We start from the raw sequence: 12945 nt of genomic DNA, 5'->3' as shown, positions 1-12945 counted from the left end.
AGATTCTGTCTAGTGCCATAAGCACAACACCACTCTTCCCCTCGGAGATATCTATTACTGACAAACCCAACATTAGCAATTTTCTTGCCTTTTTTTTTTTCCAAGCAGGGGGGTGCACAACAGATGGCAAGACAACTTTCTGAGAAGATACACAATCACATGCTGGGCATGAGAGCAGGATAATCTGGTTTTAAGGAGATCTCAATAATGGGTTGGAATGGAACTACTATACTTACTACTTTCACAAATCCTCCAGGCACTCCCTACTAATACATAACCGGCTAGTAAAGCACAGGCGACAGGCAAGAAGTGGGTTGTTTGTGAGTACAAGAAGCAGAACTCCCTGAGGTAAAAGAGATTTATTGCATGAGGTTTCTGAAGCATGAAAAGAGAGGGGACAATGCCACAGCTTGTCTATCAGAAGTCCAAAGGGAGCTGCTAGGGACGCCCAGTCACATGCCAGTACATGAAAGCAATGGGACCTAGGAAAAGTTCTCTTCCAGGCAAGATAAAGGTCTGGTCCTTTACAGAAATCAAGTAAGCATTGTTTTTAAGTTTCAGAGCTAGTTTTTGCCAACCATTAGGACTCATTCCTCAACTTTCAAGCTAATCAACAGGTCATGACTAAAGATGGGATATGAAAGAAAATCCTTCCTGGCAACCACAGTTTTAATTTTCTAAGCACTTTATAAACCTTAACTAACCCTCCACTCCCAAGTGGTAGATAGCGTCCCAGCTGGAAAGCAGGGAGTCAAGGACTGGAAGAGAATAAGTGACTTGCCAAAGTCACAAGGGTTTGGGCAGGGGAGGAGGGGGTGGAATTACAAGTCAGGAATCCCTGTGTTAGGATCACATCTCCATGTGAGAGCAGTGTGAGTTTACTGTGGGATCTTCTGGAGAACTCTCTCTAGGATTAGAAGAGGACACAGCATAAGCTGCTAGAAATACTAACTTGATGGTTTCTGACTCCATACCATACTTGGGAGGAGAGACTGTGGCCAAGTTTAAAGCTGGGTTAAGCAAACAGAACTGCTTGGAAGCTTTCAGCAACCTCCTAGAAGTCAACAGGCAACAAAGTCAACTGCCACTACCCAAGTACTGTAGCTAGATCTCGCCACCTCCAACCCTTAAGAACTCCAGAACAGATGATGGAAGGAGTGAAGGAGGCAAATGGAATGTCAGTACACTGGGTGTCCAGCTAGGGATCTTTAGCAATGGCTTTTTCAAATGGTCTAATTACATCTGCTTTTGAATCATGTATGGGGGGAGGGGAGGAATAAGAGGAAAAAAGCCTTGTTATCTAGTCTACATTTCAAAAGAGCCCTGTGTTATTTACATATGGAAGAGACTTCGGTATCCACTCCAGAGTCTAAAAGTGAATAGGTTTTATAGCTGCATTTTACCACACAAGTACTTCTCTTCCTAAGCTGTTGAGTTAAATATGGAACATTTACCAGAAGACAGTCGTTCCATCTTAGTTACAACAGGTTGTTGCTGGTATTGAGACAAGAGCTGATGTCCACTGTCACTCACGCTGCCCAGGTCTTGGCCACAGGTCGCCGGGGGGGGGGAGGCGCTCTGCATTTTAATTTAATTTTAAATGAAGCTTCGCTTCTTAAACATTTTAAACATCATATTTACTTTACATACAACAACAGTTTAGTTATATATTATAGAAAGAGACCTTCTAAAAACGTTAAAATGTATTACTGGCATGCGAAACCTTAAATTAGAGTGAATAAATGAAGACTTGGCACACCACTTCTGAAAGGTTGCCGACCCCTGGTCTACTGGATGCGTAAGTTAGATCAGACCCCATGTTGATCAGATCTGCAGTGAATGAGCAGTGTCAGCTCATGTCTGTCTCAATTTGCTTAAAAAATAGAAAAACCAAAGACCAATAAAAACATATCTTCGGTAATTTAAGTTCCAAATGAATCTACTAGAACATTTCTTAGACGTTATCTGAAATCAAAACACTGCAGGATTGTGTTACTGTATTAGAACTAGAGATCAGAGTGTCTATTTCTACTGTCAGGAATGTACTAGAAAAAACAAATTACATGTTTTTTAAGATCCACTTCCTTGCAATAATCTAATGCCACCCCCACATTTAGTAAGCTGTGCACCAACTACTGCACTCTCCCTCCCTGGGGTCAGACCTGTCAGATATTTGGCTGCTGCTGGGGCAGTCTCAGAACACTGTGCCCCTCCCCCCAGCCTCCCCCAGCAGCAGCAGGGGTCCCAGGCCACCTCACCCCCCACACCACCCCAGACTGCCACCCCCAAGCACCTGCCGCACTCCCAGGCCGCCCCCTGCTGCACAGCACCCAAGATTTAGTCAGGGGTATATAGTACAAGTCATGGACAGGTCACAGGCCATTAATTTTTGTTTACTGCCTGTGACCTGTCCATGACTTTTACTAAAAATACCTAAAACGTAGCCTTATTCATCAGTTTCCCCACTGTGCAACTCCTCTCTTTAAACAGATCATTCAAGGGTTTCAGACAGTTTTTGAAGGCCTATAGCAAGTTAACGTGATACAAACAATACCTGGAATACCATGACAGAGCGAAGGACCCAAGTCTGAAACCACGATGATGGATGCAGTATTAGAACACAGAACAGGCTAGAAAGCACCATTCAGCTAGTCTATGCCATTAAATAAGTGGTCAGAACTACAAGAGTTCTATGTAGAAAAGGATGCCATAACACCCACCCCTCTTCCTCTGGTGGATGACTGCTTCATTCATCCTGGTAACAGAATAACTGATGTGTTCTTGCTACACACAGGCCCTGTCTCAATGGGCAAAAAAAATGTGGATTTTTCCAATCGGTTTCCCCTGTTTGAGGGATTGTAAAACCATAAGGGTTGGTATGGTCCTACAGGATAGGGTGTAGAAACAGAAATAATAACTCATTCTGAAACTGACCAGACTTCAAGTTAGTAGTCTCTCTTAGACAGTGACAGCCAACAGGCCTTGACTGAATCTGTATCATACAGAAAAGAATTACAGGATCTGCCCAACATATAAGAAAACCCAAAAAAATCAAACCAAGAAGTTTTTATCATTAATTTCTGTCTGATTTTGATACACTTCAGCCGCAGCTCAGACTTAAGATTTCTACAGTACTTCAAGACAGAGTTATTTTGACAGTATAGTTTCTTTATCTGCACCCATTACAACTGTCCCTCTGGAAAGTGTAAAATGGTTTACTCACACGTATTTCTTTCTCTCACAAACATGCTGTTGTCTCACTTGTAGTGCTATAAGTTATTGGCCAAGAGAAGTGAGGCCTAACATTGAAACGATGGCATTTCTCTATTTGTAATGCACTAACTTTTGTAGACCGCACCCAATCAATTCCAAAATTTGAGAGACCGTTCTAGGTAAACAGAACGGACCCAATGGATTTTGGTGACAATCAGAAAAATCCAATTTCCACACAGTGACCATTTGGTGCTGCAGATAGAAGAGCACTGACCGAGGTAGCTCAGCCAATCACCAGTCCCTCCCTCCAGTTTATTTGCATACTTCAGTCCCATTGGTTGAAGTCAATCAGCAAATAAAACTGTAAGGTCTGAGGAGTCTCCATAGATTTGGAGGACCCAGGGTTCAGGACTGGAATAGGGAAGCTCCTTCAGATCAAGATCTGTAGCAGCTGAGTAAGGGTAAGGCTGGGGCTGGAGATTTCACCGTGGCTCCCTCCACGTTATGCCTGGCTCAGGCAAAATCATTTACCTTCGCCCATTCAAAAGCTGTTCTATGTCATCTAAACAGTGCTCATTCGGTACAGCAGGAAGAAAGATTCCTCTGCCTGCAGCACCAAACTGACACCATCAGGGAGAAGACAACCGAGTCAGGCAGTAGGCTCAGTGTTTCAGGTTAGGGTTACTGGAGGGCGGGATGGAGTGATGATTGGCTACATTACCTCTGATGCTACAATGCTACCAGTCAGGTTCCTGAAGCACCAAACAGGCACCACTGGGGGAAGTTGCAGTTGACATGCAACAAGGAAGATAAAATGAGCAGCTTAGATGACTTAGTAAAATGTAGCTTTGGTGGCTCATCCTGCAAAACTGCTACAAGTTTGAGGTTAGAGACTCCATCCTGCCCCTCCCATCACCTGCCAGCTCAGCCTACATAAGCAACAAAACAGAGATCTCTTTTGTTTACTATCAGAAACTCATGAAACTGAGATTTGGGAGGGATTTGTATGGTCCAGTGCTTAGGGCACTAGCCTAGGAGTTGGGAGACCTAAGTTCAGTTTCCTGCACCATCACAGACATCCTGCATGAATTTGGGCAAATGGCTCCACCTCCCTGTGCCCCAGTTTCTCCTCTGTAAAATGGGGATAATTGTCCTTCCCTAACTCAGAGGGATGTTGCAAGGACAAATACATTAGAGACCATGAAGAACTCAGACATCACAATAATGGGGCTGTATAAATATCTTAGGGCTTGTCTACACTTACCGGGGATCGATGCATTGGCGGTTGATTTAGCAGGTCTAGCTAAAACCAGCTAAATTGACCGCAGATTGCTCTCCCGTCAACTCGTGTACTCCACCGGCTCAAGAATAGGGAGAGCCGATGGGAGAGCGTAGTGTAGCTTAGATCGAATTTCCCACATAGTGTAGACAAGGCCTTAGACACATAGACTAAATAACTATGTCCACGCTTCCTTTATTTTGTGTGTGTGTCTTTTTTCCACAATTTGGGCCTTAGCATACCACTCAAGTGCTTACAGGATCTGGTCCAGCAACAAGCCTATCTTCCCTATATTGACAGACAAAATGGGGTAGGTAATATCTTTTATTGGACCTCCAATAGGTGATAGGGTGTTTTTGTCTTATCATTTTCCTGTGAAAGTTCATTTGAGAGGATAGTAACACACTCACCCAGGGCCTGATCTAAATTCCCATTAAAAGGCATCAGTGGAAACTGGACTGGGCACTGAGGTTATGTCTACACTACAAACCTTACAGCGGGACGGCTGTAGCGCTACTGCTGTACCACTATAAGGTCTCCCAGGTACCACTCTTTGCTGGTGGGAGCGAGCTCTTCTGCTAGCCTAATTAAAACTTCTCCCAACGAGCGGCAGTAGATATGTCCAGCAGTGGTTGATATGTTGGCAGGAGAGCCTCTCCTGCCAATATAGCATTATCCATACCAGCACTTTTGTCGGTGAAGGGAGTGTTTTTTTCACACCCGACCAACATAAGTTTAACCGACAAAAGTGATAGTGTAGACATCGCCTGAGTGACAATGACAGATCAAATGTAAAAACTGAAGCCAGACTAAGCTGTAATGAAATGCCCAAATCAGAATGTTTGTTCAAAAAAGTGCTTTTTAAAGCAAAACAAAAACAAAAAGCAGGATCCTCTTAAAGCATGGCACTTTTCAATAAGATACGGTGTGCAGGTAAGCTCTTGCAAGCAAATATTTTCCTACTTCAGATTTTTATAACAAGGCTTTGCCAAGTTCTGTTTCACAATCAAATTAGCAGTGACGACTATCAACCACCAATCTAAATGGTCCTAATTCCTATATACCTTACAGGATAGCTCCTTCTGCATAGCTTCTAACCTACTGCAGTGTGTCCATCCAGTATGTCCACTAATACCACTTTTTAGACATGTTCTTTAAGGAAGGGGTAAGGAGACTCCCTTCCTATTGAAGTGGCATTTATGTATCTGAGGGCAGAGCAGATCCTGAGGAGCAAGACAAAAAGGTTTATTTAGCACCTCTATCTTTCTGTAAGGCAAAGCTGGTCACACATGCTAACACCTGTTATCAGATTTGCCCGTTACTTTGGGGTATGCTCATTTATTCAGGTTACTCTTTGGGACCTGCAGGATGAACACACCCACACATACATTAACTGAGCAAGTCTGAGCGGACTGGGTCAATCAGCACTGTCAAGCTGACCCCTTATATGTCTCTAGACTCACTGGGCTGGATGAAGCAGCACTTTCAAGCTACCTCTCCTTATATGCCCCTGGGGTCCATGGACTGGGTCACGCAACACTTTCAAGCTGTTACCCTTATGCATCCCAGACTCAGCACGTCCCTATCCCCACTCTCACATCACAATTGTAATGGCAGTAATCTACTTGATGAGCAAACCCCACAGTGTTTTGGGCGCTGCGGGGATCTTTAGCTTAGGTAAAAGAAGCGTTGCTGTAGAGTGAATGGGGGAAGCTAAAAACACAAAAGAGTAAAGTTCAACAAGAGCGAGAGAAGCAATCAACTTAGCCATAAAAGTTATTTATTGAATAATAGGGTACGTCTACACTACCCGCTGGATCGGCAGGTAGTGATCGATCTATTGGGAATCGATGTATCGTGTCTCGTCTAGACAAGATAAATCAATCCCCGAACTCACTCCCCATTGACCCCGGAACTCCACCAGGGCGAGAGGCGGAAACGGAGTCAATGGGGGAGCTGCGGCCATCGATCCTGCGCCGCGAGGACGCAAAGTAAGTCAATCTAAGATATGTCGACTTCAGCTATGCTATTCTCGTAGCTGAAGTTGCATATCTTAGATCGATCCCCCCGCCGTAGAGTAGACCAGGCCATAGTGATAACTACACAAGGAGGGCTAAACCAACATAACATATTATTAAAGGTTAATATCTAAGGTAGAAAGGAAAACAGACAGAGAGAAAGAGGAGGATCTCACCCACTCCATGAGGCTTGAACTGGTTGGGGTTCCCAGGTGATGGTGGTAGCTCAGGGTCCTGAGTGCTGGAGACAGGCAGAGCCCCCAGCACGATCAGTCAGGAGAAGATGGAGTCTCAGTGGAACTGATGCATAGTTTGGATCTAAGCATCAGAACACTTACTGGAGGGTGAGAAGGGATTTTTGTAGAGAAAAATACAGTGGTTCAAGTGAGAACATTAGATTTGTTTATAGGTAAACTGATGACTCAAGGGTTTTCTTTAGGCTACACAATAGGAGCTGATTACTCTTGGCTATGGGTGGTGTTTTCTTCCAGGGAGCTCACAATGCAACTAGGCTGCTTCAGTATTTTGGATATCAATCAAGGATTCCTTACTAAAATTGGTCTGATAACTGCTGAGCTGGGTGTGGGCAGGCATAGGTTCATTAACATCTGGAGCAGAGATTCCCATGATGCAGTGCATCCCTGCTTTTCTGGTCCCAGAGTTCAGTGTGGTTCTCTGTTCTCCATTCTGTATGCAAATTGAGATGCCTCCCTGTCCCATCTTTCAGGCAGATGAGGCTAGGGGACTTGTGTCTGTTCTTCATTCTGTATGCTAATGAAGATGTCAATCTTGTCACCCTTGTCAGGAGGGGTCTAGGTGTCTCTCCCAACGCCCTTCACTGCTCTCTGCAAGATTTTTCCTTTGATGGGTTTTGGTTTAAGCAGAGGCGGGGGGGAAAGAGGTGTCTTTCATGAGTCAGGCTGGATACTGCACCCTGGCTCCCCAAGAACACAGACCTGACTGGTATCACACCCCAAAAATTAATACATGCTTTTAAACTGCAGATGAGCAAAATAATTTGTGTTTTCACCACACTTTCTAAACAGCTTTGAATTAAACAAATTATTTAATAATCTAGCTGCCTGCCTTTAGACACTGTCACTAGTGCATCATTAAAACTGTCAAGTTACTCAAATCTCAATATCAACTACTAAATATGCACTAAAGTATTACAGAACCCTTATTGACCATACATTGTGTGGGGATATGGTTATTCATGAATCAGAATCTTGATCCCACTCACACAATTCAGGGCAAGTGCTCTACCATGATAATCCACAGATTAAGAACATCTAGTTGTACACGCTAAGAATCATTAAAGGCTGTTATGTCAATTATTCAGATTACATAGCCAGATTTTTTAAATAAAGAACATACAATAAAGGATCTAACTAAACGCTGTTAGAATGGAGATTTAGGGGTAAGGAACTAATAGTAAAATCGCCCATTGTGCCTAAGTATTGCAGTACATACAGCCATACACTAATCTCAGATCTAAACCAGCAGGGAGAGTTAAGGATGAAACAAAAGCCTTGAGTCTATGCTCCCCAGCCCCCCCGGTTTAGATTTCTAAAACCCATCCCCAAATCAGAGGAAAAAGCCCTATTAGGTCATCCAGTTCACCCCTCCCAGCCAGTACAGGATTCATCCTTACACTGATTTCTATACTGCTTTGTTCATTTTTAAAATGTCTGGAACAAGGGAAGTGAATTCCCTCTGGAAATCACAGTCCCACCGCTTTTCCTACGGTGGGCTACCACAGTGCTAGTGCCTTCCAAGTCTTTTCTTTCATGTGTGTGCAACAGAATACAAAATCCTGATGTTTAAGAAAAAAATACTTTAAAAACCACTGATAAGCTGGGCAAAACTGCCAGGAACAAACCCTGCTGGAAAGCCCATGGAGTTCCCCTAACCATGAGCCCCGGTCAGGCTCCCAACTGTGCACAGCACAGCCACAGAGCAGAGGCAGCTCTGTAACCTATTGATTTCACCAAACAATGCTTCCCCTCCCCCTTCCCATCCCTCCCCCTCCACCCCAACAAGCCAAGGGCTGATTGCAGCCCCCTCCCCCCACACAGCAGCTACATGACACTGGGGTTTTACCTGGAGCTGCTGGAAGAGCAGATGGGGGGTGCTAGTAAAGCCGGACTCGTGTACGTTACAGAGGGTGCATGCAGTAGAATGGGAGCAGCAGATCCCGCTTAATTCCCGCCGCTCCTACTGCAGTGCATGGCTGCTGCTGCTGCTGCTGCTCTCCTCCTCCACCCCAATGCTGCTGCTGCTGGGGCTGGGTAAGAATGAAACCCCCAGAGCGCAGGCGCACTCAGCACCTACTGGAAGGACTCATAGGCAAGCGCGAAAGCCCAGCGCGCATGCGCACTATTTCTGTCTGGCCCTCCAGAAGACGCCCCGGCAAGCAGGACGCACGCGCACGAGGGTGGCGCTCTCTTGCAGGCTTTCCCTCTCACCATGGAGCTCCGATGAAGGCTAGAGCGGCCGGAAACACCTCCCGTGGAGCTCCATGTTGAGAGAGGGGAAGTCTTCCAAGCGTGGCCGCGATGAGGTAAGCGTACAATCTGCGCATGCGCGCGCCGGCCCCCGGGGTCTCCTATGAGATAAGCCCACGCCCTGCGGGGTTCCGGAGTCCGCGTGCGAGGTGGGCCGTTGCTGCACATAAGGAACGTTCGAAGTTGCCGGTTAACGTTGCCGGCCGGTTAGTCACGCCGCCTCCGGGGCGGGAGGGGGCGCTGCTGCGGCAGAGAAACGGTGAGGGAAGCTCCGCTGCCAGGAAAACCTTCCGGGGTAAAGTTCCCCTGGCGCTGAGGGCCTGTTCCCCCCTTCGCTTCCGGGCGGGAAGCGCCCCGCCCCCACTGTCCCTCTGGAGGGAAGGAGGCGCTGCCTTGGGCGGGTTCCCCCAAGGGCTGGGGAGGCGCCGTCACACAACTCGCCAGCCGGCCCCAGTCAGAGCCGTGTCGCGGGGCGCTGAGCGGGGACACGCGCGCTCCTCCCCGGGGTCGAGGCAATGAGGAGCCGGTGGGGGAGGGGCCGCCGCGAAGAAGGGCCTGTGGGAGGAGGACGCTGCAGTGCGGGGCCCCTGGCTGGGGGTGATGCTGCACTGAGAGGCCCGTCGAACTGTGATGGAAAATAGGTCCTGGGGGTGAGGGAGGAGCCCCGGGGGATGCTGTGAGGGAGGGGCCCGTGGGACATTTATGTTTGTCACCAGCTGATGTGATTTTTATCATGAGTCATATGATATTTGATTAATTTTCAGCTTGGAGTCCTGTGATGAGGGGAGAATTTCAGCTACTGTTTAAAAGAAAAATAGCTTCTGGCCCTCATGGCACAGCAAAGCTTGGACATGTTACACCCTTGTGACCCAAAGGGTCAGAACCCAGAAGACAAATAAAAGGACCACCACAATTATTGTTTTTTAAATTGTAGGCTTTTTATGCCAATCTTCTGTTTTTTGAGGGCTTGACTTGATTTTTAAATATTGGATACTGACAGTACTGCCACTGAGCTGGTAGGGTGGGATGAGGAAATAGGGCCTGTATCTCTATGCTGCAGAGAGGGTTGGGCTTTAACTGCCCTTGCCACAGCAGGGATGTGGGAGGAACATTGCCCATGGAGTGTGGGCCTTTCCTCTTCCCTGCATGCAGCAGGAAGTTAGAGGATGAATCCCACACAGTAAACATTCTGTGGTGGCTGCAGTCAGTGGGTGTACCAGCCCTTCCCATCCCCTCTGTCCAGGTATGGAGGTGGGGTGTTCCTGGGAAGGGAGCAGCTTCCTGCTGCTAAAACCATATGCTCATGGCGCCAATAGGACCAATGACTCTGGCCTCATTCACTTTATAAAACAAGCCCATCCAGTAGCAGGTGCAGAATCCATAGTTAAGTCTCTAATGGTGAGAGTTTAAGTAGAGTCTTCAAACCAGCCCATCAACAAGTCCACCAATATTCAGGTCTCCTACCACCATGCATCACTGTAGTATCCAAGGCCCAGATGCTCAAAGATATTTAGGTGCCTAATTCCCATTGATTTCCATGGGAGTGAGACCTCCAAATACCTTTGAGGATCTGGACCTGAGAGCCTATTTGAACCACAGAATCAGAAATGCATATGCCAAAACCCAATTACCTTCTCTAGCTATATGTGAAATTAGTGATGCAAATTCAGCTCTGTTACTCCAGTATAAATGCAGGTTGTTGCCTGGGTAGCCCTCACTGGAAATGACAAGGTCAGGGCAGGCTGCAAAAGGGAGAGTAGATACTCCCAAGACTGGTGGGTAACACTGAAGTTAAACTCTGTAACTGGTCACAAACTTTGCTTCTGTTCCCCCACACTGGTTATCAGTAAGCAAAAAAAGAAATCACACAGCCCCCATATTGCATTCCAGTTCTCTGGCTCCCAGCCAGCACCTAGGTCCAGTACAGTGAGAAGTTATTTAAAAAACTGCTCACCAATGCTTTAGTATCTAAAACTAAAGATTTATTATAAAGAAAGAAGAATAAGAAGAGAAATGTTAAATGGTAAAGCAGTCACATGAACAGCACTTCAAAGTCCATGAGGTTCCTAGCAGTACTGGTGAGTACTGGCTTGAAAGTCTCTCTGGAACACATCCACAGCTTGGATGGGTCATTCAGTCCTTTGTTCAGAGCTTCAGTTTGTAGCAAAGTTCCTCCAGAGGTAAGAAGCAGGACTGAAGACAAAATGGAGAAGATGCAGCTGCCTTTTATAGTCTTTTGCCATGCAGCTTGTGCTTACTTTGTTTCAAACACAAGCTGCCCAGAACATGGCTTGGAAGCCTTACAGTTCTGTCCATAGGTATGCCCAGGCATGTAATAAGGTATATCCCTTGCCTTCTCTCAATGGGTCTATTGTATAGCAGCTAATGGGCCATCAAGCAGGCTAGGCAGTGCTGATGCCAAACTGTATGAGGGTGTCACCCAGAAGCATAGCACAAGTTTTGTAATACAGACATACATATATATCTATAACCCAATATCCAAAGGTGATACAAACACAAATGAGATTATCATATTTGGCAAATTATAACATTTTTGCAAATCTTACATGGCATATCTGACAACTCATTGCAATTTTACAATATTAATATTCATAATATCCTCAAGTGTCTCCCAGATTCCATACAGCATCTGAAGAAATAGAGTTGTCTGATTATTTTTTTTCCACTAGTGTTCCTGAGATCAGACTCTGGCCCTCTGTATTTACCACTTGCATACAGTGTAAAGCCAGCGTTATTTATGTTGCCGCATCAGCACATAAGGAGCTCCTTAAAACATAAACTCTGCCAAACAAATGGGAACATCCTTGCCCCAGCGAGCTCGCAGGCATGACTGGTACAATGTGATAAAAAACACAAAGTCCTGCATCTGGTCTGTATAAACAGAACACTTCAGAGAAGAAGAGGCTTCTTACAAGTGGTTGGAAGGAGTGGATGAAGAGGTATCAATTAAGTTTAGTCCCATGCATCCTGCACACACTAGAAAGGAGTGTTAGTGTCCTGACAGGAGGGATGCAGCTAAAGGAAGTTGGAGGTGTTCCCCACATGGAATACAACTTTGAATTTAATGTCATATGTAGATGATAAGATTTCCATCCTTTGTGCACAGAGCTTAGATTACAAAGCAGAATTAGAGTGTCAAAATAACAGCTGTCTTTCCTCAACCCAAGGGCTCTCATGATGTTTCCCAGGAGGGGCTGCATGCAATTTACTATCCTTACACTCATCTCACATAAACGTTTTACCCAGTACCTCGCCACTGAGGATTCACTCACCAGCCTCATTCACTCTCTCTTCTTTCCGTGCAGTCGCTGCTGCTGCTGGCAGGATAGTGAACGTCCCCAAAACCCGCAGGACTTACTGCAAGAAATGTGGCAAGCACCAGCCCCACAAAGTGACCCAGTACAAGAAGGGCAAGGACTCTCTCTATGCTCAGGGAAAGAGGAGATATGATCGGAAGCAGAGTGGTTATGGTGGTCAGACAAAGCCTATCTTCTGTAAGAAGGCCAAAACCACGAAGAAGATTGTGCTGAGGCTTGAGTGTGTGGAGCCCAACTGCAGGTCCAAGAGAATGCTGGCCATTAAGAGGTGCAAGCACTTTGAGCTGGGAGGAGACAAGAAGAGAAAGGGCCAGGTGATCCAGTTCTAAACTCCATCTTGTTCATTGTTATGGAATCCATTAAAGTTTGTGGAAAGAAAAACAAAAAACTAACAGCCTCATTGCCTTTTTTCCTGAATCTGCTACAGAGATACTTCCACCACCAACCCACCACATTTGCTGATACCACAATTCAGTCTGATGAGATCTGACTGTCAAGCACAAAACCCATATCACCTTAGTGTCAACACTTTGATGTCAGAAATGCTGATCCACAAAACAGGTTATAGAGGAGTTACACACTGTGGAGAA

General features: G+C 45.9%; 2 protein-coding genes and 1 long non-coding RNA gene across 11 annotated transcripts in view; 2 read left to right on the top strand and 1 right to left on the bottom strand.

Annotated features, from left to right (window-relative positions):
- CLASP1 (cytoplasmic linker associated protein 1) overlaps window positions 1–8868 on the bottom strand; it is a 261914-nt gene extending 253046 nt beyond the window's left edge. For 5 of the 9 annotated variants that reach the window (XM_039493735.1, XM_039493738.1, XM_039493736.1 and 2 more), the window contains exon 1: window positions 8614–8865. The gene's annotated coding sequence lies outside the window, so the exon portion shown is untranslated. Of the gene's footprint in view, window positions 1–8613 lie in introns of all 9 variants that reach the window. The other 4 variants (XM_039493740.1, XM_039493739.1, XM_039493734.1 and 1 more) reach the window with 3 other exon arrangements.
- Window positions 8869–9092: 224 nt separating this feature from the next.
- LOC120374541 (60S ribosomal protein L36a-like) lies at window positions 9093–12736 on the top strand. Its single transcript, XM_039494333.1, has 2 exons — window positions 9093–9312; window positions 12344–12736. Exons 1-2 carry the CDS (start codon window positions 9093–9095, stop codon window positions 12682–12684), a joined length of 561 nt encoding a protein of 186 aa, XP_039350267.1. The 3' UTR covers window positions 12685–12736.
- Window positions 9322–9945, top strand: LOC120374316. The gene is made up of 2 exons (XR_005586001.1): window positions 9322–9667; window positions 9782–9945. It is a non-coding gene; the product is annotated as an uncharacterized LOC120374316 (long non-coding RNA).
- Window positions 12737–12945: the final 209 nt, after the last annotated feature.

The sequence above is a fragment of the Mauremys reevesii genome, linkage group 11 (assembly GCF_016161935.1).
Source record: "Mauremys reevesii isolate NIE-2019 linkage group 11, ASM1616193v1, whole genome shotgun sequence".
NCBI lineage: Eukaryota > Metazoa > Chordata > Testudines > Geoemydidae > Mauremys > Mauremys reevesii.
The sequence above is the reverse complement of the archived record's forward strand: the minus strand, read 5'-3'. Positions and strand labels throughout refer to the sequence as shown.

What these genes read in the sequence shown, in the direction of transcription:
- LOC120374541 (XM_039494333.1), top strand. Translation starts at nt 9,093, where the DNA reads ATGCGCGCGCCGGCCCCCGGGGTCTCCTATGAGATAAGCCCACGCCCT. An exon ending in TGCCAGGAAAACCTTCCGGG is followed by an intron (nt 9,313 to 12,343) that starts GTAAAGTTCCCC and finishes CTTTCCGTGCAG; the next exon opens with TCGCTGCTGCTGCTGGCAGG.